Source organism: Drosophila navojoa, chromosome X, assembly GCF_054131105.1.
Source record: "Drosophila navojoa isolate 15081-1374.11 chromosome X, UAZ_NAV_1.0, whole genome shotgun sequence".
Lineage (NCBI taxonomy): Eukaryota > Metazoa > Arthropoda > Insecta > Diptera > Drosophilidae > Drosophila > Drosophila navojoa.
This window is the reverse complement of record NC_142895.1, coordinates 30058006-30083724: the sequence shown is the minus strand read 5'-3', so window position 1 is coordinate 30083724 and position 25719 is coordinate 30058006. Positions and strand designations below refer to the sequence as shown.

At 39.2% G+C, this 25719-nt stretch overlaps 1 protein-coding gene and 1 non-coding gene across 2 annotated transcripts; both read left to right on the top strand.

Annotated features, from left to right (window-relative positions):
* The first annotated feature begins 7994 nt into the window (after positions 1–7994).
* LOC108655451 (uncharacterized) lies at positions 7995–9191 on the top strand. Its single transcript, XM_018107166.3, has one exon. The coding sequence runs from the start codon at positions 8409–8411 to the stop codon at positions 8982–8984; it is 576 nt and encodes a 191-aa protein (XP_017962655.1). The 5' UTR covers positions 7995–8408; the 3' UTR covers positions 8985–9191.
* Positions 9192–23552: 14361 nt separating this feature from the next.
* On the top strand, positions 23553–23624 carry TRNAQ-UUG (transfer RNA glutamine (anticodon UUG)). The gene has a single exon. It is a non-coding gene; the product is annotated as a tRNA-Gln (tRNA).
* The last annotated feature ends 2095 nt before the right edge of the window (positions 23625–25719 follow it).

The following is a 25719-nucleotide window of genomic DNA, read 5'->3' as shown; positions in this document are numbered from 1 at the left end:
TACTGGGACATCGCTCACGCACTTTTTGTGTGCACAGCCGGGAAATATTTGTACACGCAGTTTTTACCTCATTAAACTTTTTGGGCGCATTCGGCGAGCTGCATGCAAATGCTGCTGATTAACTTTTGGCAAAAAAAAAATACATATATATTAAATTAAAAAAAAAAAAAAAAAAAAAAAAAAAAAACAATAACAACAAATAACAAGGTGAGCTCAGGTGTATGCGTGTGTCAGGTCTTGGCGCCAGTTTTTGCTAGGCGGCTGAGCTTTCTGCCTATATTACAGCGCCATAAATCAAGCGGTGCCACAGAGCAACACGCGCCATGGCATAGCAATGAAAATCAAAAGTGAACCAGAGCCAGACCCTGAACCTGAACCAAAACCGAAACAGAAATCCGAGTCGGCTCAGCAAAGCCCATTCTAACTGACGACACGCTCTGGACATAACTGCCGGGCAGCTGGGTCTTGAGCATCTTGACCAAGAAGTGCTCGCTCAACCACAGCAACAACAACAACAGTGAGCACCTGGTTGACATCGTAATGCAAGTGTTAAGTCTGGTAAGCACGGTCTGAGTGGCAAGCCAGCCCCATCCTAAGCCGAAATGAAACGAAACGAACCGAACCGAACCGAAGTGAAGTGGACAGTGCCCGAACTGGACTGAACTGAGCCAAGTTGAGCTGAACCAGAACTCACACCCATAGCCTCAGCTAAGACCTGATTAATTATGAATTGGAAGAAACGATGCACTTGCGAAAGTCGCGCAGGCGCGCACTTGGCTCTTTTCATATTTTTACGGTCGCGGACTTTGCGACGTGACGCGACGCGATGCGTTGCGATGCGACTCGACTGCAGAAATTGTCTAGGGGTGCATTCGAGCAATAACTTTTGTCACGCAATAGGGCCCAGATAAGCACAAAAGCAGGCGCTGGCGCAGATACAGGGGCGCAGCTGCAGGTGCACATCAACAGGTGCGCATCCATAGCTAAATTACTTAATTTTCATCTAGTTTAACATTTATGCAACTTCCCCCTCGTGCGCTTGGCGGTTAGGTAACCAGGACAAGCAACGATACCGTTGTATGTACATATGTACATACATATGTATATTGAATATCTAAATTCATTATGAATTTTATATAAGCTCACATATTACATACTTTTTCATATTCACATATTTATATAAAGAGATAAATTAGTATACTGAAAAGTTTAAAAAATGAATACATACATATGTATATATATATATATATATATATATATATATATATATATATATATATATATATATATATATATATATATATAGATATACATATATAAATATTCTATATGCATCCTGCCTACAGCCTTACGGTGAATTTCTTTAATAACGTGTTTGAACTTCATTTTTTTACTGTATTTTTCTATTTTTTGCTTACATTGAATAATTAGGTTTTAGATGAATTTAAAAAGGAAAAAAGAAAATATATAAATAAATACATAAATTGGAAAAGACTTAAACAAATATTTCCAAAGCAATTAGCTAACTGGATCAGAGAAATGCTGGCCCGTTTTGGGCGCGGACTTTAACCGAAGTCCGCTCCTGTCAAAAATAAAAGACTTTTTTTGCTCGGGCTTTTGCTTTCGTTCTGACTGGGGCAAGTCCTGAACTTGGACATGCACAATGCCCAACTGCTCAACTGCACTAATGCTCAGATGCTCAGCGGCACGTCTCAGTGTTGTTTGTGTATTGTTGTTGTTGTTGCCTTTTTTTATCATATAAACGGTGCGATTTAAATTAATAATTAAGTCTGCGCTTATACTGGGCTGGTTCTGCTTGCGTTTTCCATTTGTGTTTGCGTTTGCGTTTGCGCATTGGCGAGGCCAGCATTTCGCCAGCTGCTCGTCTTCGTCGCCTCCGTGTCGGTTGCAGGTGGATGCGGATTAAACCGCCACAAAGTATAATAAATCAACGGAGACATTGTCCATTCGCCATTCGCCGTTTGCCGTTTTGCGGCAGTGAGTGTGGGGAGTGAGTGCAGCCAAATGCGAAGCCCTAACCCAGAGTGCCCAGAGTAGGAAGCGTAGTTCGTGTCATCATTGATATGCCATATAAGATTCGGTCGGATTTCCATTAACTCAAGCCCAGGTGGAAAACAATGAAGAAAATAAATATACAAAAATAAATATTATTATAACAATGTCTTTGAGTGCATAATTTTAATACTTAAGACTTGGCTACGCCAAAGAGGGCGTTCAGATGGCGATCAGTCATCATGCGGCAGACCATGTGTCTTATCGGTCAGCCGATCGATTGTGCTATCAATACTTTTCGATTCCCTTGATGTCTTTTGTTTGTGCTTTGAGAAAAGCATAAAAAGCGCTTTTGTATGTAAATGATAGATCGAAGAAATTCGTTAATCTATCCATGGGCTAAAAAGTAAATCATTTCTTACTCTTCTTCAAGATTTGTTGCCTTTCGCCTACCCAACTAAATAACTAAATAATGTACAATATACTTACAAGTTTGCAAAACTTAGGTGCATTCAGCCATCACATGAAAAGCAAATCAGAACATAAGAGATAAATACTCTGAAGGAAGCAACAACAAACAAGTAAGAACGTTGCAGAATACTCATTCAAGCAATTAAGTGGTCAAGTTTAGCTCTAATACTGTATCAAGCTCAGTTTCGATTTGCCAACTCTAAGTGTAGAAGCCATTCTACACATACATACAGTATATGTATGAATATTTGTTTATTATTATTAATGTTTGAATAACGTGCTTAATACCTGATAACAGACTAATGTAATATTATTATGTTTTGTTATTAAGTTAATGTTACACTCGCAACATAGATCTACATGTAGTAGGCGAAATTTAAAGCATTATACAATATACGTAACTAAATCCAGACTGATCGACTAGGAGATACCTTGAACCCTGCCAGCTGGTACTCCAATCACTATTTTATGCACACACATACAAAAACAACAAGTAAGAAAGCTCTAGTCGAGACTGCTCGACTACGAGATCCCCTGAACCTTAAAAGCAACTGATATTTCAATAATAAATAGCACATACACACGCACACACACACACACGCATACAAACAGATAGATACTTTTGATCCCGCGGTCTTTTCTGAGGCCATTCAGTCTCTGGGCACAATTGGTAATGCTGAGGCCAGAGCATGCCAAATGGTAGCCCAAATATAGAGTGCCTGCAATAGCAGTATGTTACGCCGCAAGCTGTTCACGCGACAACAAGAGCCTACGTATTGGTGGAATGCACAAATAGGTGACATTCGTCGCAAATGCATCCAAGCGAGAAGAAGCTACCAACGGGCTCGCGGTAGGTCTACGTTTTTTGAGAAACAGTTAGCTTACCAGGCAGCTAGAAGACAGCTGAAGAGGGCCATTCGGGCAAGCAAAAGAGAATGCTTTTTAGAGTTGTGCGACTCAGCCGAATATGACCCTTGGGGCAGGGCATATAAGATAGTAGTTAAAAGACTATACGCAGGTAGACAGGTGCATTATTCAATGAATGTCTAATACAAGAGACGTTCCCGGCAAAATGGAAAGCCCAGAACCTGGTGTTGCTACCCAAGACTGGCAAACCACCAGATAAGCCATCGTCATACGGACCGATCTGTCTCTTAGACACCATGGGAAAGGTGTTTGAGAAATTGATCTGCTCTAGACTGGAGACTGCGATTACTAGCGCCGGAGGCCTGTCACCAAATCAATTTGGATTCCGGAAGGCCCGGTCAACAACGGATGCGCTAAACAAAGTTGTTGGTCTGGCCACCTCCGCCATCCATGGCACAAGATGGAAGCATGGGACGAAGCAATACTGCATTATTGCGACCCTGGACGTAAAGAATGCCTTCAATACAGCTAGTTGGGATATGATACTGAATGCGCTGTCACAATATAATATCCCTAAATATCTTAAAGAAACAATGAAGAGTTACTTCAGAGGAAGAACACTGGTATACAATACGAGTGAGGGTCCCCAAACTCATACAGTGTCAGCTGGAGTACCCCAAGGCTCAGTGCTGGGGCCTCTTCTATGGAATATCATGTACGACGGCGTACTGCGCTTGGAACTACCAACAGGTGTGCACACCATTGGCTTTGCTGATGATGTAGCTGTCGTAGCCATAGGAAAGGAGCTCAAAGATACAGAGGATATGTGCAGCGAAAGTATCAATCGCATACGAAGCTGGTTGACTGGAGCTGGGCTCGAGCTAGCGGCACACAAAACTGAAGTTGTCCTAGTCAGCAGTCGCAAAAGAGTGGAAACTGCCAATATAAAGATCGGCAGCGTCACCATTGCGTCAAAGAGGGCGATAAAGTATCTTGGTGTCATGATAGACACAAGATTAACTTTCCGCGAGCACTTAGAGTATGTGCAAAAAAAGGCAGCTGATTCTTGTAGAGCTCTCTCGAGAATTATGCTTAACACGCGGGGACCTAAACAGCAACGACGTCTCCTTCTAATGAGCGTCATTAGGTCCGTCATCCTCTATGCAGCGCCCATATGGGCAAGAGCGATGGCAACGCCGAGCTACAGCCGAGGCATTTGCGCGATCTACAGACTGAGCGCAATCAGAGTCAGCTGCGCTTTCAGGACTATCTCCGATGACGCGGCGCTCGTCATAGCTGGTATGGTATCACTGGAGTACTTGGTCGCCGAAGCCGTGGAGCGAAATTCGCACGCGCCTGCGCGACCCAACGCTATCAGGGCGAACAGCATTGTACGATGGCAAAGGAAGTGGAATAGCTCAGCTAAAGGGCGGTGGACGCACAAGCTCATCCCGGAGCTTGAACCATGGGTCAACCGCAAGCACGGCGAGGTAAACTTCTACCTTACGCAGATCCTCTCGGGACATGGATGCTTTCGGAGCTATTTGAAGCGCTTTGGCCACGAGGAATATGACGAGTGCCCCTGGTGCGAGCGAGGGCATGTGGAAGACGCCAACCACATTCTTTTCGAATGTGGACGGTTCCTGGAGGATAGGCGTCGTCTGAAAGAGGCAGTGGGCCACTCCATTAGAGCAGACACCATGGTCAGCACCATGCTGAAATCGGAGGAAGCTTGGGAACTAACAAGCACCTTCGCGGCCACAGTGATGATGGAGCTCCGCAGAGTCGACCGAATGAGAAGTCGAGCTGCCCCAGGCTAAGGTAGCGCACAGTGCTTGCGAAGCAATGCTTTACGGCCGTCCCGCAAGCATCGCGCACTATCCTAGCCACCACGCAACTTGCATCCTGTATTATTATAAAAAACTGTTAATAAAAGAATAAAAAAAAAAAAAAAAAAAAAAAAAACGCATACAAACAAATACACGCACACACACACACGCATATACAGGCGTTTGCGCTTTGGTTGCGCTGCGGTGTTGGAAATATAATGAGAACTTATTTGTTGAATAATTTAATTTCTAGACGTACGATCGTAATGAAACTTTCAGAACGTAATCATGATGTTTAAATGTATGTGTATACCGAAGCACAAATCTTCAGTATTTGATATACGACTTTTACAAAGATGAGGGTGAGGAGTGGATTTAGGGATGGGGGGTAAATTTTAACAAAAACCGAAATTGTCTAAAATACATCTTAATATACGTTTTAAATTTGGAGACTCTAGCTTGAAAGATGTAGGAGATATAATTTTTTTAAGTGATCTTCGATAAGGTTTTTTATCGATAAAAAAGTATCGGAATGAGTCATCGTTTTTTAGTGATAAACTCGATATGCGCGTAAGTTGAAGTCTCTAGCTCTTATATCTTCTGAGATCGACGCGTTCATACATACGGACAGACGGACAGACGGACGGACGGACAGAGAGACGGACAGGGCTAAATCGACTCAGCTCATCGCCCTGATCAAGAATATATATACTTTGTGGGGTCTGCCACGCCTCCTTCTGCCTGTTACATACATTTCAACAAAACCATTATACCCTGATTTCCCATTTTCAATGGGTTGAGGGTATAAAAACACACATACAAAGACACATGCACGCATATGTAACTGCTCAGTGAGAAGCGACTGCGCTGGGCTGCAGTGTGGTCAATATTTTGAGAATTTCATTGTTGCATAATTTCTTTTGTAGCGAGACTTTCTTAAGATAGAATGTGATCACACTGTTCAAATATGTGTATATTCCAAAGCATAAGTCTCTAGTACTCAGTAAACTGATTTTTTTTTTTCAAATTGCGGGCGAAGGGGGCGTGGTATCTAATACACGTAAATCACAAAATCTGTGTATTCATAAGTCTTAATCTTAAAAATTGAAATCAACTTATCTATTATTCTCGATCAAAAAGAAATCGTATGAGTTGTACGCACGCAAAAATTCAAGTGCTTACCTTTTATATACATATGTAGTTTCAGAGATCTCGGCGCTCATACGGAGCGACGGACAAGGCTATATCGACTGAGCTTGTCGCTCTGGTCCAGTATATACTCACATATATGGTTTACGGGGTCTTCGACATACATATCCACAAAAACATTATACGCTGATTTCCCAATATACTTTATGGGGTCTGCGATGGTTCCTTCTGCCTATTACATACTTTTCACATAGCCATTATACCCTGATTTCCCATTTTCAATGGGTTCAGGGTATAATAATACATAGTAATAATATTGAAATAACAGACGCACGTAGCGCACGTAGCTTCAGCTTCCCGACGTTATCAATTCAGGCAACCAAAAGATTGTTCTCGTGAAGAAAGCCGGACACGATTATATCTGACATAAGCAGCGTGCAAAGCCATTATTGACCGTATCCGAGGGCTTGTTGTGTTCCTTTAATCGTTCCTTTGATCTTGGATGGTCAACTCGAATCTATATTCCAAATATATACCTCTTACTAATATGATTTCTGACATATCGGAAAATGCATTTTCCGATACGGACATAACACAAAACTAAACTGAACTTAAAAAACTAAATAAAGTACAATATACTTACAAGTTTGCAAAACTTAGGTGCATTCAGCCATCACATGAAAAGCAAATCAGAACATAAGAGATAAATACTCTGAAGGAAGCAACAACAAACAAGTAAGAACGTTGCAGAATACTCATTCACACCCCATAAGCAATTAAGTGGTCAAGTTTAGCTCTAATACTGTATCAAGCTCAGTTTCGATTTGCCACGCCCCTACTGGGCGTCGATTTTGGCCAGCTCATGGAACAAGCTAGCCGTAACCTAGCTGCAAAATTTGGATGCTTACGCTCCAACCAAATTTGAAGCTTCTAGTAGTAGAATTTAAAAAATCACTATCTCTTCAGGTTAAATTTGCCACGCCCCTAAAAGGCATTTATTTTTTCATCAATGTTTATAGAATTACAACATTAGCTCACGTGCAAAATTTCACGTTCTAGCTTAAAAACTCTAGGAGATACAGTTTTATCTGATTTGTCACGCCTCTAATGAGGTATAATGGTTTTGTTGAAAGTATATAACAGGCAAAAGGGGGCGTGGCAGACCCCACAAAGCATATATATTCTTGATCCGGGCAACGAGTTGAGTCGGTTTGGCCCTGTCCGTCCATATGTATGAACGCGTCTATCTCAGAAGATATAAAGGCTAGAGAGGGTACAGCCTTGGATCAGCCTGACAAGCTGAGTCAATCGAACTACACCCTTTGATCAATCGTCTGTCCGTCAACGTTAAAGACTACCATTGTGGATAAAGGTCAGTATCTCAACCTGATGTCCCAAGCCATCAACTCTGGATATTAGAAAAGAACTTAGGTTTCTGTAATGTCCTAATCTCTCAAGCTGTAGCTTAGGAAAGAGCTACAATAGCCTGATCCAAGTTTGAATGACAATAGTGGAAGTTAGTGCGCGGTATCTGCCAGTCGGATACTCTCGGCCACAGCGTCCAGTGGGACATTGCTATTGTTGTTGTTGACACTCATGGTTGCGTGTCTGGCGGAAATGAGACCATCAAAGGAGGGAGGGAGAGAAAGTGAGAAGGAGAGAGATAGAGAGAGACAGCTTTGATAAAGCTGTCATAACAGTCAAACATGTGGCTGAAACATTTTCAATAACACAAAATTTGCCGTGCTCGTTCACCGAACAGTCCAAATAAAAAAAAATCAACTGCAAAGGACACGGAAACGACGATTAGTTAGGAAAAATAATCTAAAAAAATAGCAAAAGGACAAACCACTCGAGGACAGTTCAGACTGCAAGGCTAGGGATTTCCAAGCAGTTAGAATGAACCGATTGTCGCACTAAGAACAACAATAGCTGCAACAGCATCATCGACAACAATAGCAATATCAATTGATCTTGCATAAAACGGAAAGTCGAACAGCGCTAGCCAGGATCAGGATCGGAGTGGCAATCTGAAGCGGGGGTCGGTAACAGATACGAACGAAAACTACCCAGTCGAAGATGCTCTTCATGGACGCGCTGTTCAACAGCTTGCTGGTGGTCAGCTCCGGCTATGCAATGTACACGCTGCATCCACTGCAGACGCCCTATGGCTACGCGGCGGCGGCGTTGAGTCTGGTCCATGGGCTGCTGGGCGTGGTGCGGGCGGCGAACAATGATGACGATGAGTGCAATCGATTGCGTCAGATAACTTCCGGTATTATGGAGCTGGTGCCGCTGCCATTGACCAACATTGAGCTCTACTTGAAGTCCTCGAGCCCGCACTTGGCCATGGCGCACGGCTGCTTCTTGGTGCCGCTCACCTTCGATTTGGTGGCCAAGTGGCGCGACATCGAGGACACTTCGACGTTGACACTTAAGGATCTCACGCTGCTCGGCAATGTGGTGTCGCTGCTATTCCTGGGCGTCAATCAGTCGAGTAATATCTATGGGGGCATGGCGGCCATCGCCTTCGGAGCGCGCTACGGATCCGTCATGTTCGACTATTACTGGGAGGGCCTCGGGGTCCACTTCAACTTGCTGGCCAACTCCGCCTTCATTATGCTAATGGCCATGACGCTGACGGCCAAATCCTAAAGAACTTACCCAACCTAACTACCAACTGATGAGCAGCGTCATTTGATCTTTTGTTTCGCCCTGCTCAAGGCTAACGCGTCTGGTTCATTGGCTCAACAACGGCTCAAGCGACGGCTGCGACGGCGGCGGCGGCGGCTCAATAAACTTGCAATTAATGTTGGCAAATTAAAATGCACAAAAATAAACATTAATTGTTTTGTCAAAAAATTAAGTGTTTTCTTCCCTTCCTTCTTTCAGCCCTCGCACCCGCTCTTGCTCCGGGCGGCGGCTACAGAGACAGCCGGCAACAATTCAAGGCAAATTTATAGCAAATGATGAGCCATTGAGCAGGAATAGCCAATGCTGAAGCGAGCCGGTTCTGAACCAGTTCCGAGCCAGACAAGCTGACAAAGTTGGCTTAATCGACGCCTCATCAAGAACTCACATATGTATATGGAATTAGCGTCAACTAAAATAGGGCTCCCTATTGCAGACAAATTTAATGTTAATCCTAGTCGGCGATTGCCGATTTTTCTAGAATTAACGCTGCACAGCTTTTCGTAATATTTTCCTTATATCAATGACTTCGCAGAATGAATGTTTATATATGTACATATATGTGATAATGTATGTATTATTTAATATTTGTATATTTGCTGATTAAATCTTTCAGATTGGTTTCTAGATTTACGAGTTCCTTAAGCGCAGGCACGCACGCGCACATGGACACACGCGTACGCACACACACATGCGCAGTTCACTGCTTGCATCTGGTTGGCGAAACGCGCTTTACGTTGTCTGCTTTTGGGCGTCGAGAGTGCCATAAGGCGGACGCCGAGTTGTGAATGGCAAAGGGAACTAGCAGGAACTCGTTGTACTAATGAAACGGCGCCATAAAAAGCGACAACAAATGAGCAGAAAGGCGCAGCGAGCAGTGCAGAACAGGGGCTGGAGCGAACGGCAATAATTTATGCATTTTAATTAATTGGCAGTTGAGTGTGTGTGGATTTTAGGAACGTTTTTATGATGTTCTCAGAGCCATTCAATGCTTCGACTTTGGTTTCGACTTCGGTGTTAGTGTCGGCTTCGGCGTCGCGATGTGACGCGTCCTCCTCAACTCCAGTCCCAATCACAGTCGCAGCCATCCAAGTAAGCATGCCCGGAGCGTCTTTGTATATACATCATGTGTACATATGTACATACATACATACAACATACGACAGATGTATGTATGTATGTACATATGTAGATTGCCGACAAATCCATATTGTTGGCGAGAGAGACCATCGATGGGACTGCGACTGCGCTGCGACAGCGACAACGGCAGAGGAAATATCGTATCGGCAAAGATAAGAAAAATTAAAGCTAGCGAAAGAAGTAACCGCAAAAGCATTTCAAAAATGTCCAACAAAGAAGGTAAAAAGTATAAAACAGGAAAAGAGCGAGAAAGGAAGAAGTCACCATATACACATTTATAGATATGTATTTCTATATATATATATATATATATATATATATATATATATAGAAATACATATATATATATATATATATATATATATATGTATTTCTATATATATATATATATATATATATATATATATATATATATAGAAATACATATCTATAAATGTGTATATGGTGACTTCTTATATATATATATATATATATATATATATATATATATATATATATATATATATGTGTGTGTCTGTGTGTGTCTGTGTGTGTGTGTGTGTGTGTGTGTGTGTGTGTGTGTGTGTGTGTGTGTGTGTGTGTGTGTGTGTGTGTGTGTGTGTGTGTGTGTGTGTGTGTGTGTGTGTGTGTCTGTGTTTATATACAAATTCAACGCAAACGAAAACAAAATAAAAGCGAACTAACAGAAGACAACAGCTAAGAGCGAACACGCGCAAACTGCAAATGCAAACGGCACGCCAATGCGCCGCCGCAGACGCTACTCGTGTCAGCGTATGCTGCGTATGTGTGTATGTGCCTTTCCAAGTTCAAAAACCTGCAGTGTACATACTTGCAAACTCACACACATGCATTCATCCATATGAATGCATGTACATATGGCTAAACATACTGTGAGTCAATCGCAGTTTGCCGTTGCCCCGCGGCCGAGGCCAAGTCGTGATCGCTGTCTCAGTCGCAGTCGGTTAAAAACGCCGGCCGGCATTTTTTTCAAGAGGACCGATAAAAAAAAAACAAAAATAATAAAATACAAAAAAATAAACAAGTAAGAAAGCGCTAGTCGAGACTGCTCGACTGCTCGACTGCTCGACTACAAGATTCCCTGAACCTGATATTTCAATAAAGATTCGCTTCTTCTCTGCTTGCAATATACAGTCACACACACAGTAGGATATATAATTTTATAACCTATTTCCGATAAGGTTTTTAATAGATAAAAAATATCAGAATAAGTTAACGATTTTTGGATATATATACACGATATTTGCGCTATATACATATGTATGTAGATCGCATAACTTCTGAGATCAGAAGGACAGGACTCACGGCGACGAGCTGAGAGAATATACATACATACATATGTATGCTTTGTGGGGTCTGCCACGCCTCCTTCTGATTGTTACACACATGTCAGCAAAACCACTATACCCTGATTTTCCGTTTTCAATGGGTTCAGGGTATAAAGAGCAAAAAAAAGAGCAGCAGCCACAAGCAAGAAACAAGAGCAACAATGAATAGTAGAAGGCGAGACAAAAAAAAAAAAAAACGGACGGCGATGACGCGTCACATACAGTGTTGCTTTTTTTCCAGAGTATAAAAAGCCAGATGTAGCTATAAAGGCGACCAGAAAAGCTTTATAGTGATCGGAAGGCAATTTTGCAGGCATAAATGTGTATTCGTATATTTATTGTTTGATTTCATTTCATTTTATTAGATAAGTTTTAGCTAAATAGTTTAACATAACACTTAAATTTGATATTAAGAACATATAAAATGAATAGAAAAAGCCTTAAAAAGTTTTTCCAAATTTCTATCAATACATTGCAATGTAGAATTACCGGAAGAAATCCTGATCTGGCGGGAAATAAGCTAAAAAGGCATCAGTGGTGACATATTCATGCAAAATGGACCCGCAGCTGACGGTAGCGTCAGACGCTGTACGAACACTGCAAAGCGCACTGGCACGAATATGGCTAATGAATGCGAAGTGGAGTATGTATGTTCCATAAGACATCAGACTATTTTTATGCAGACAACGAAGTACCCTATACTAAAGCCAACAGCTATGTATAAGTAATTACATGATTACCTGGGGTCGTATGCACATACATACATATATTGTAGGTATAGTATACATACATACATATGCATGATTTCTAACTGTTATGTATATGTATGTTTGTACATACATACATACAACATGTATTATATACATATGTATGGGTCGCAGAGGTAATGACAAAATCAAAGTGCCGCTTCTACTAAAGAGCGCGCGAAAGAGTCCGCTCACAATCCAAGAACGCCAACGCAGCTAGCAACGCAACGCTAAGTATACATACATAGACACATACATATGTGTGTATGTATGTATAAAAACATATGCATATAACCATTGATACATACATACGTTTGCTTAATGTACATACATATATGTATGTATATTCATTTGTGTGTACACGCAGACATATTTGTGTGTTTTGTTCCCAGCGCGTTCCGAAAGCTCTGCGATTTGAATCGATTTTTGCAGCGCAAGGCGATGCTGTTGCGCTGTGCTGCGTTGCGCTGCTTTGCTGCGGTTTGTTGTTGTACGTGATTTGTTTACGAATCTTAACAAAATACTTTTGTACACAAATGCCTTAAATTACCGCGAAAGGCGTTATTCGTTTACATATTTTATAGACATAAATACAGAGAAAGAAATCACAGTTTTAGCAACTGTTGGCTTGTTATCGTGTTTACTCGTCTTCTTCTTGATATTGCATGCCTCCAAAATCAATAATGGCGCATCGACTGAGCATGACGATCATTGCAGCCACAGAAAGCTGTTAATAACACGCTTTCGTTTTTATCCATATTATAAATACATATGTACATATGTACATATGTATGTATGTATGTATATGTATCTGTGCATACCTATGTAGCACATAATCATTCTGATATTCATCAGAAAACAAAAACATGTAGACTATCTGCACATGTGTATGTATGTATGTACATAAATATATTTAACATATGTGTGTACATACATACATACATACATATGTACATGCATAAAACTGTTTGATTGGCGGTCTGAGTCACAACACAATTGTCCACATGCAGGCACGTACATACATTATACATACATACATACATATGTATGTATGTAGTTCCATTTAGCGTGGGAGCGTACACTATGAATGCAGAGCAAAGCCTGGGCGTCGTCGCTGCTAGCTGATCAGTTAGCAGAGAATGATTACAGAATTATTGGAATATTAGTTCATTGCAGGGTTCAGGGTATTTCCCAGTCGAGCAGTCGTGACTAGAGCACTCTCACTTGCTTTATTTGGCGAACAATTATTGCTAAATATTGTTTGCATGAAATTTATGGATGCCCTAATTTGTTCCACTTTCTGAATTAACAAATAATTATAAATAAGCTGTGAGCTGCTGTACATGCTGCATAATGCTAGGGCTGCCATCCGTCCTCAAAGTCCGGGACAAGTCCAGTCTCGGAGGGTATAATTTTTTTTTTTTTTTTTTTCAAAATACATTTTTTTCTATATTATATTAATTTATATTATTTCATTAAAATTTTTTTTTCTTTTTTGACGCTTGTATTTTTAAAAAAGCGCTTTTTCTGCAGCTGCATGGCCTTCCTAAGTTGTTTTTCGGCCGATCCACTGCCATCAACCAGATTTATTGCATCTAGGGAACAAATGTGAAGATTAAATTTTGTAATTAAATCGGCAATGAATTAAATAATACTTACCAATTAATACGTCATAGAAAGCGCTCTCTTCTTTCAAGGCAGCTTTGCCTTGAACGCCATTAACATTGTAGGCTAACACAACCGGATTAGCCATAAGATTTTTAAGGTTTTTCAAAATCCCCCCAGCCATAATATGGATCCTAATCGCATCAATCTGTAAACAAAGTATGAATTAGAATTTAAGAAACAATTGATTCTGTGTTATTTTCTTAAGGGCTTCTACGGTCTGGATAGGAAATTGTTTAGCCACTTTTTGTCCTTGTCCGTGCTGCTTTGTAAGTCCTTTTATAGTGGCAGTCTGCTCGGAAGAAGCTTCTACAAGGACTTCGAGCTAAATTATGGCTTTTCAATATTTTAATTTGTTAAAATTTTGTTGCAATTGCATGTACATATGTATGTAAATATGTGTTAATATTTACGTTTGTTTTTTGTTTCAAAACTTCACTCAACTTGCTCAACGGGCGAACGCAGCAGCCTTCGAACAACGAGGAAGAGCACAAAGCATAAACGAAAACAAACGGTACTTCCATTGCAATTGTTCTTGTAAATTATGAAGGGAACAGCGACAGAAAGCGAAGATTGTTTTTTGCTTTCATTATGGACATTATGGACTCGCAAAACACAAAAAATATACATGTACATATGTGATGATAGTACCGTTTTTTTTCGTTTATGTTTTCTGCCGTTTCATGCCTATAGTTTGTTGCTCGGTGGTTCGGCGTTCGCTTACCATAGGGTCAGTCAAGTAAGTACCCATGTAATGACTAGTGGGGAAGGTAGTTCAACTATGGTCAATCGCCACCTCCAGTACTACAGGGAATAATCAAATTTAAGAATGTATTCATACGTATGCATGTACTTCTAGTAAAAGTAGTTAAAGTGGATTTTGTATTTATTTATTTATATGTATGTATATGTTTTTTATGGGGTGGGTGTTCAATTTAATTAATTGCATTTGTGACTTGGCAGGCAAATAACATGCATATTGTATATGTATGTAGGTACATATATTATGTGTATACTAATAATGAATGTATACTAAATACATACATGCATAAATACATATGTATGTATGCATGTACATATATGTATATGCATATGTCATGTATATGTACATTGTATGTCTTACGCCCTAAATCAGCAATCCGCAATTAGTTCAGAAAACAATAAATTGAAAGCTGTAAGAATTGGGAATCTTTGTGATTTCTGTGATAAATCTGCTGCCATTTTATTTTTGGCTCCTATTAATTTGAATCAAAATTGAGACTAATCTTAATATATTATATACAAAAGAAATATTTAATAAATGTATAAGAAAACAATTTACATTTTGCTACATTTTGAAAAACCTGATTTTATACATATGTATGTATATGTGTGTATGTATTCATGTATATATGTATATTTACCCTCCAACTCTAATACACTCAATTCATATTTCTCAGACTCTGGATGTCAAGTTTTTAATGATAACAGAGTCTAACATTGTGTGACAAGCAAGCTGAGTAGTATCTATCTAACTTTATGCTAATTATCATAAATGCCTGATTGACTTTCAAGACATACTACATATAGGTATGCACGTGTATACATGTGCCGCTCAAATTACGAATGAATGAGTAGTAAGTGTTGCCAAAATACATATATGGATACATATGTATGTATGTATGTATGTGATGAATTCAACACTTGCATTCATCACTCACAAGGCGCAGGGTCCGGTTGGTCTGGGGGCTGCTTGGTGAGGGGTGCCAGTTGTCAAGAAGTGGGATCAATGTGCCCGACATCGGCATCAGCCGCAGCCCCAGCCCCAGCCCCAGCCCCAGCCGCAGCCCTACCCCTATCCAAGCCAGGCTGCAATTCCAATTAGCATAAGCCATAAGTCCAGTCAGGCAATAAGAACTTGTTAATTGTGGCTGAGGCGATTTGGCCAAACATTTCCGCGGCCCGGGAGTCATTATGAGTGGCATGTTAACGAGCAGATGCCCACATGCTACTTAGAAATATGCATACACATATAATATGCCATACACATACATACATGCAAATGTATGTATGCTTATACATATGTATATGATCAATGTACATTTGTATGTACATATGTATATGCTCGTAGATAATTTTTTATGGCCAGAATGCAATGTGTTGGCAAACACGGAAGTCGAATTTTTTGAAGCAAGCCGAAACAAACTGGAACTGCGATGTGGACACGGTTTGTTATTGGAACGGTTGAGGCGAAACCAAATACTGAACACTAAACACTAAACACAAAACACGAAATATGAAGCACGAAACACGAAACATGAAACTATAAAGGAAACTGCTAAATTAGTGCGAACCATTTGCATTGATTAGGTTAATTCATATTTGAATGTTTATTTGATTTGCCGCATGTAGAATTAGCATACCAGACATCGAGTTCGAGTTCGAGTTCGACTCAGACAATCAGATCGAAGATGGTAGCATTATTCCGGGCCCGATCACCTGTACCCTGTGCTGTCCGCGATTCACCTGCGGCCGGTCACCTGTGGCACCTGCTCGGCGCTCTATTCAATAAGCGATCCACTAAGCATATGCATGAAAGTCGCACGGGCCAACGGCGGCGTCATTAGCCGGGCAGAGACAGTTAGAAAACAAGTTTGGAAGCTGGGCTCTTGATATCATCAGTTGAGATGATGCCATATTCAAGCAGTTGCCGACTACGAGATGACAATAAATATTACGGAATTTTTCTCGTTTTTCGGCAGCCCATCTATGTATGTGCTAAATGAATCTACGAGTAAAATATCACAATCAACAAAAATATAAATAAATAAATAAACAAAAACCAACAAAAAGAATACATAAAATGTTAATAATAATCGTTATGGGCATACAAAGCAAAATTTTAACTAAAATAAACGCATTAATTAAATTAGCTAAATCGCCATGAGTGTCACATTAAAATTTTTGTTTTACTTTTGCTCAAACTAGTTTCGGATCTGAAATATTCATACAGATATATGATAATACGCAGATTCCTCAAGACGAGCCTCTGGAAACGAGCAAAATGAGATATAGCAAAAATCGTTACACCTGTAGCTAATATCTATGTATATATGTATGTGCCTAGTATCGTTTATAACAAGACAATGTTTGAACTGTCTGAACTGATCGACTAGAATATACGCTCTATGCATTCTTTCCGTGAGGAAACTGACAATTTATGTGTATGAACTGTTGTTTATAACTCGTTCAATTGGTTAGCTATTGATCGTTTGAGTATACAATTGTAACTACTTCTTTTAGTCTCGCCCCTTTTCCAATTAAAGAGCTATTACACGTAATTTCCACTTGTTTTGGAGACATACATACATAGAAATAAAAAGTCCCCGGTCAAGTCGGCTTTGATAATCTTACAAATATTTTGTTTTGTTAGATATCAGGCACGTGTGAGTAGTTCTGAAATAATTCCATTTAATGTCAATAATGTCACACAATGATTTAAAGTGTTGATAAGCATTTAATTAATAATGAAGTAGAAATGGCAGCAGAAAAGAATTGTTCACTATAACTACAAAAGTCTCTATTGTTAAAGTGTATATTTTTGGTCTATCTATATGGAAGTATTAGTATTTTTTTTTCGTCACATTTGAACTCATTTCAGTTACACAAAGTATTTCGCATTCGAAATGAAATTGAGAGACGTTCCCACTTAACGACATGAAAACGCCCCACGGACCGGGCAAGGCTTGGCGACAGCATTGAAAAGCATTTTTAATATGTTCCGTTGTGAGATGATGATCAAACGAACTGACAATACGAGCTACGCATTTTTAGACATATATAGAGATATACACTTATATAAACTTTGCCTTAGTCACGTATTTGTTGGCTCGGTACAGCTCCGCCAAGGCTTCTGAGACACCAATTAAGATGCGCATTAAGCTGAAATTCAAAACCAAAAATGCCTTAACAGTCGAGCCAAAACAATAAATGTTCTGAGGCTTACCTGAAATGCCAAAGGACAAAAACAAACCCGAAAAAAGAAAAGAAAAAAATACCATGCCGAAAAATATTTTGCATCAAAAGGAAGAGCTTTTCATACATTCAATAAAATACATTAAGAAAAAACCCCTATAGTTATGCCTAAAGAAATCAAATAAAGAAAAAGACAATGACAAAACCCAAGAAAGAGTGGTTGAACTCTATTAGGAACCGAACAGCTCTGTCCCTGAACCAAGCAGCAACTGCTCAGCCAGCTATTCATTTGTGCGTCTTTCTACCTGACTGCCAAGTCCAATCAGAACAAGAGACCCAACTTAGATGTCGTCCTTGCCATCCTTGCCTTCTTATCAAAGTACAGTAGAGTAGCAGCAGCTCAAGTCATTTGCTTTGCAACTCAGTGAAGTAACTTTCTTGAGTTCTTATTTAAATGGATGGAAGGGCACAGCAATCGATCTACACAGCTCAAGAATCGCAACAAGACAGATCGAGACGCAGCAACATTCAATGCGTGCTAGTCAAATTCGTCAGACACATAATGCTTCTAGACTAGCGTCGCGACAGTCAACATGACTATCGATGTTGCTTTTGCATGAAAATGAATTTCAGAATGTTGCAAACTATTGCTTTATGTTGCAACAGGAGTGTTTCTAAACATGGTGATGAAATTTAATATTCAACAGTATATATAGTAGGTTTCCATACTGAATCCATTGAAGATGCGAAGACTTAAATGATTTCATATGTCTGACGATATATATATACATACATATATACTATCTACATATTATAAATATAATTGAAAGCAACTTAACAAAGTCGACAGTTGACTTCCTCATAGCTGCAGCACAAACATATTTCTAGTTTTATTTGCTTGCACTTAATGGTCTTACCCGGAATTGTTCGGTTGAAATAAATACATTCCCATTAGAAATATAATCAGCTATTAGCTAGACCTCAGAGTCAAACATTATAAATAAAAGCGTTTTTGTGTGAATACAAATATATGATATGTACTCGCTAAACTTTGTGGGAGGATGAGGAGTTTCTCAAGAGCAACGTGAAGTGCGCTTAATCATCGTAACACGAATTCTCTGTAAAAGCTTCAGCTGCATTGCAAATTATTCCGGCACGACAAAGTTTTTTTTATCAGTATATGATGGGTATACATATGTACATATTTATTTATGCATATGGATGTATGTATTTACATTTATTTATTTATTTACTGTTAAATGGTTTCAGTAAACTATTTCCTTTATTCATTAAAACTTTGAGTTGAAATTACGAAGGGCTGTGCGGAGAGATTTTACAAGCTAAATAACTTGTGCTAAGTAGCTATTATAATAACTAATTATGGAGTAGTTAAGTAATTGTTGTAATATTTTCTAGGAGGTGTTTCGGCCTAATATATATATTACATATTGATGAGAAACTTTCTTAAATCGTAAATGGGAAAAAATCTTAGCAGACAACAAATGTAAAAACATTTAACAAGCCTGGTTATAATCAGTCAGTTTAAACGGTGACGGTGGAAATCGGAATTTAAGCAAAACTTTGCTCCATAGATGGCAGAATTGGCTAAGCAACAAGCGTTCCGCTTGCAGGCACTTTTTCCAATTACATAGATTAGGAATAATGTTGAAGTGGATGTGAAACGTGATTTTAAAAATGTGATTCAAGAAAAACCCCTTAAGTTCTTGAAAGTTTTTTAGGCACTTCAGTCTTATCGCTCCGATTTGTCAGTCAGTCGAACGGTCGACGTTTGGACGGTCGCTAAGGTCGGTAAATAAGTCTATCTGAAATAGACGCATAAGAAAAAATTTATGGTAATAGCAATAAATAAAATTCAATCAAATATTTAATAGTTCACGTTATCAGTGCCTTAGCATCGGAGCCTCGGTGTCGCTTAAAATTAAACGAATATTTGATATGGAGGTGTGAAGCTCTCCACTCGAAGGTATTACAATTGGTTCACGCCAACAGTTCATTACACTACCAATATATAGCAACTATACTATAGTCATATTTTGAGCACCTTCACATTCATTTCGTTTACTTTCTATATTTAATTTAAGTATTTTAGTATTTTAGTTGAGGTTTAAACTATCGATGCCAAAACTAATTATTGATTACATTTATATTTAAAAACATTTTTTTGTAATATCATCATCGATTTTTATACCTTGAACCCAATGAAATCAGGGTTTAATGGTTTTGTGAAAAAGTATGTAACGGACAGAAGGAATCATCGCATACCCTATTAAACATATATATTATTGATCAGGGCGACGCGCTGATTTGATATAATGCTTTCCGTCCGTCCGTCCGTCCGTCCGTCCGTATGAGTGCGTCGATTTCAGAAGATACAAAAGCTATAGAGCTGAAATTTGGCATGCATAATCGTGTATACCATACGCAGTACAAGTTTGTCTTATTTTTTCGAGAATTCATCCGACAAATTTTTTATCGAGAATAATCGAAAAATTGATTTTGTTTTTTGAGCCTAATTTGAATACTTTTAGACCTGGAGACCTCCGATTGCTTGTGTATATATATAATGAATACAAACATTTTGTAATTTACAGATTTTGGATACAACGCTCCCTCCGCCCCCAATTTGTAAAAAACGCATTTCATATACTAGAGACTTTGGAATGTGGATACATTTGAACATTATGATTATCTGAAAGTTTCATTAAGATTATACGTCTAGAAATTAAATTATTCAACAAATAAATTTTCATCATATTGCCCACACTGCAGCGCAGCCCAAGCGCAGTCGCTGCTTACTGCGCAGATAGCAGAGCGCGGGCTTACGCGTGCGCTTGGATGAATGTGTATGTATGTGTGCATAAAAGAAGTGCAGAATGCTTACAGTATCAGTTGGGGGGATCAGGGTATCTGTCTCGACTAGAGCCTTCTTACTTGTTGTATTTTATATGTATGGAATAGAAGATGGGTACATGGAAAAATAGTCTGAAAGTGCAAAATAATATTTTTTATATACAGAGAAATTTCGGAATACAATTAAATTTCACAAAAATACATCCCATTTCTTTTTTATACGTTCCTATGGCAGCTAGATCAAAAAAGATGTGCTTCCTGTATTCTTATATATGTACATATATAAGTATATTTGGGTATATCTCTACTATGCCTATCCAGAGTTATGACAAAAAATCCTTTAAAAACTGAGCTCTTAAAACTTTCATGACACATTTGGGAACATCATATAAAAATGCTATAGATCAAACGCAAAAAAACTATTTAACAATATATTTATCACTCCATATCATAAGTAGGTAAAATACTTTGAAAATTTATTTTCCATTATATTTTGTCTATATTTCAAAAGAATAGCTAATTATAATCCTTAACGAGAGTTAAGAGAAAGAGAGGGAAGGAACTGTGTTGTCCCTTAGAAGTCGCATTGATTGAACTTCGTTCACAGCCTGACGAGGGTCAATTATGCGCTTCAATTAAATTGTATTCAACAAACACTCACACTCATACTTACACACACCCAAATGGAGAATTAAATATGGATTGGGCCACCGAATGTGCGACGTAAAATCACAATAAACAATGAAAAGCACAACATGGATCAGACTGAAGGCAAAAAAAACAAGGGTGGAAAATTGCTATAGTTACATAAATACATATATGTAGATATGCACAGATGCGAAGGGTAATATAGCAGCAATACCTAACAGACAAATGTAAGTGGCATTGGTATCCTCAAGGAACTTCTTAAGTAGGTGCTCGAAAAATAAGATGTTTGTTGAACTGATTTCAAATTCACTATTGTATTTTAGTTTTATAAAATCCTAAGGAAAATTAAGTAAAGACTGTAGTTCCATAGTGTTGCTATTAAATATTTTGCTATAACAAAAGGGTTGATAGTGATCCTACCCAATTGAAATTAGCGGCGTCATAACCAAAGATATATATATATATATATATATATATATATATATATATATATATATATATATATATATATATATATATATATATATATATATATATATATATATATATAGAGAGAGAGAGAGAGAGAGTAGAAAAGAATAGAGTTCACTCGAGTAGAAGCGGCAGAATCAAAGACCTCCGCTTGATAGATGATAGCCCTGAATTCCAGTTGAAGTGTGAGCATATATCAAAGTCTAGACTCTATTAAAAAGCAACCAAATAAATTGAGTTGGAGCCAAGCTCGCATGCAAATGGCTTATGGTTTAGGGCCCTCACGTGCCCGGTGGCCAATTTGGTGCTGAGCACTAACCGAAGATTCAGACACGTAACACTCGATACATAAAAATTGACAAATCAAATGCCAAGCACACACAGACACACGCATAAACACGCACATCTACGCACAGGTGTGGATCGTTTGGGATCGTTCCTAGCCTTCTCATAGCCAGGAAGAGACGCACTCCAATAGTTCGTACGTTTTATGGGTTTTGCGAGCATTTCGCAAGAGCTCTTCACTGGCCGCACTTGACACTACGTTCTGTTGCCCTCCAGTTCTTCTTCTTCTTTTGATGGGCTTTGGTCTTGGAAAGCAGCAAATTGTCAACACGTTCGGGCCATCCCGCGGCACAGCCATTGTAATAAAAAATTCCCAAGAATGTTTAACCAGACTTCTGCGCGGCCCATACTAAAGACCAGACATTAGCGTTTCAAGCCACCGATTGCGTCATGGTGAGAGTGTATGTGTGCGTGTGCCTGCCTGTGTGTGTGTGAACTACTCATATGTGCGCTGTTAGCAGCCGCAGCCGCAGTCGCAGTCGCAGTCGCAGTCGCAGACGCCGCAAGAAAAGTTAAGGAAAATGAGAGAAAAGGGGCTAATGGATTTGCCACGATAAAGCAAGCAGAGTTGACTCTTTGGGGCCAGGTCATTAGCAGTCAATGTCTAGACATGACGATCACCGCTCGACACCTTTAACCGGCCCCCTAGGCCAGCACCTGCAGACAGCAGGTTGCCCATCCGCACGGATCATCCGCTAAAAGCTAACCGGTTCCGTTGCCCACTGACATTTCAATCAGACTGCATGATGACTAGTTAATGAATGATGGAGTGCATAGACTTATGAACAGAGCAAAGGGTAAAACTTTCATTGAATGAATTCACTCAATTTAATCCATTTATATGTGAAACAGATATATAACTGCCTAGTAAGTTGGTCCTGCTAATCACAAATACATTTGTATGCATGTGTAATATACAGACATACTTTTATACATATATTTACATTACAGTATATTCGTTTCATTGGGGCCTTCACATCGGCTTGATTCAGAAATCGAATTAGAGCTCGGGAGGCTTTCAAATATACGTCGCTTAATTTCGAATATGTGATGATCCAAAGTATATACGTATTTCGGTTGCTTTATCGCAGGCGAAACCGCTACGGCCTCTGCCGCTCTCTCTGTCGCGGCATTCATCCCTTTCTCTGCGCCTGCCTCTGCCGCTGTCACTGTCGCTACCTTTGCTTCTGCCTCTCTGTCTGTGGTTTTGCAATGCGCCCTGAAACGAATCTGCCACTGCCGCCGTTGACTGAGGCCACCAACGGCATTCTACTTATAGCTGAGCGCTGATGCCGTTGTTGCGTCGCTTCGCCTTTTGGTGAGTTCTGGGCGGATGGTATTCGACTGGTTCTATGGTGTAATGGTTAGCACTCTGGACTTTGAATCCAGCGATCCGAGTTCAAATCTCGGTAGAACCTTCAGCGTGTTTTAATAATAATCGAATCGTTTTTTGAATTTTTATCCATGCAGGGATTGCTTTAACATAGCTATGTATATTAAACAAATTTATCGAAAAGATGACGCAGTTTTTCAGCATACCTGTGTATTGTTTACTTCCGTTATCCGCTGTCAGGTATTGCTCTTGCATGATTGACAGAATGGGACGCGTGGTAATGTTCTAAATGAGATAACGTACCATGCTGTTTAATAGCCTATACTTCATACTCCACTATCTGCTTAATCAAGTGAGAAACTCATTCGTTTATTTACCAGTCCCCCAAGTACCCTATTACGCGCCCTATTGGCTGTCAAACCCGATAACAACAACGAGTTCGATTTCTTTTCCTCCTCTCCGTTTCCATTTGTTCTTTTACGCATTTGTGTTTACCTTTAATTGGAGGGTGAACTATTTAGCATACATGCATATACATATGTATGCATATAAATGTATACTTACATATGTGTATGCATTAAATATCGTAGTGGAGCATTAAAGCAATCACCGATTCTTTCAAATTATATTTGTACAGATATTTGAAGTGACAATTCAATGGATAAATCAAAATGATTTGAGCCCTAAATTGATGTAAGTCGTTTTCTGCACATATGTTATAAGCTTTAATTACAGTTGTAATGTGATGTGAATGTAATATGATTTATCAAGCGGAAAATATCGAAAACAAATATTTGCTAGTGCACCCGACCCAAATTTGAATCCAATCTTCCAACTTATACTGGTCTATCTTAACTTTGCCCTGCCCATTCACACGTATGCAAAAGCAATATATCTCTATAGTGTCTTCTGTTACAATAATCAATACTATTCAGTCAACTCGATTTGGACTCAATTCGTCTCCACTTCTACATTAACTATCTTTAAATCTTTGAATCACAAAGACTGAAACACGGATTCCAAAAGGAAAACTTTGTATGAAAGTCATACTTTTACTAAATTCATCCGACATATGTATGTATATTTTTTTTAGCATTTTGTTGTTTATACCAGAGTTATATATGATCCTAAGATACAATTCAGCTAAGACTTCATCTTACAAAATTCCTATTTATGGCAAATTTTAATAAACCATATTTTTTCTAAATTAGAAACTAAAAAAAAAAAAAAAAATAGCCAAGCAACGTGCCAGAATTATAAAACAGTTAAATATACATATATACGTACATGCATATTTTTATATACATACATACATATGTATGTGTATTTCAATACATTGCGCAAGCAACTTGGTGTTTCAGCTCGTTTTATGGAATATCAATTTTAGTGCGTGTCTTCACTCTGGTTGGCAACAAGCACCGTTTGGTATATGTATATATACATATTTCATGAAATATATACATACATATACATATATTCACTATATTTAGGGCCTATAGTAGTTGTAGTGGCCTTTTAATGGCCGTGAAAGAAGCGAAATACCGGGGCTTGGATCCGAGTTGTCTATGTTTTATTGTATTTATTTTTTTGCTCTTGTATTTGCCTTGGGGGAAAGTAAAAGTTGCCTGTTTCGTTGGTTCTGCAAATAGCCGAAACACCGGAAATATGAACACAATTTCTCAACCTGACCAAAAGACTGACATAGCATGCACGAACTTGTCGTTGCTCAATTAGCAAAATGCCTACGAGCTGCTTTTTTTTTTTTTTGCGTTTTGCTGGCTAATGGCAAACCTCAATGGCTGCGAACATGGTCATCATTATTACTTACGCGTTTTTTGAAGTGTTTAGATAAGAGCGAAAAATACATTAAATAAAACTGGAAAACTAACAACCCAGCTGCCAACAGACAACAGACAACAGACAACGGGCATCAGACATCGCACATCGGACAGCATCTAGCAACATGGCCCAGGCAGTTGCTAAAATAGCCTACAACCTTTTTTAGTTAGACCACTATCCCTCCAGCTCTAGCTGCCCCCCAACCCGCCCGTCCTCTCCACGCACATTTGGTCCGTTACAATGTTCATTCATTTATAACGAATTTCAACATTGAAATGTTGAAAATTTGTTAAGCAGCCTTGTCCGGATCATGGACCGAACCATTCCGCCTGTCTGTCTGC

What these genes read in the sequence shown, in the direction of transcription:
- LOC108655451 (XM_018107166.3), top strand. Translation starts at nt 8,409, where the DNA reads ATGCTCTTCATGGACGCGCTGTTCAACAGCTTGCTGGTGGTCAGCTCC.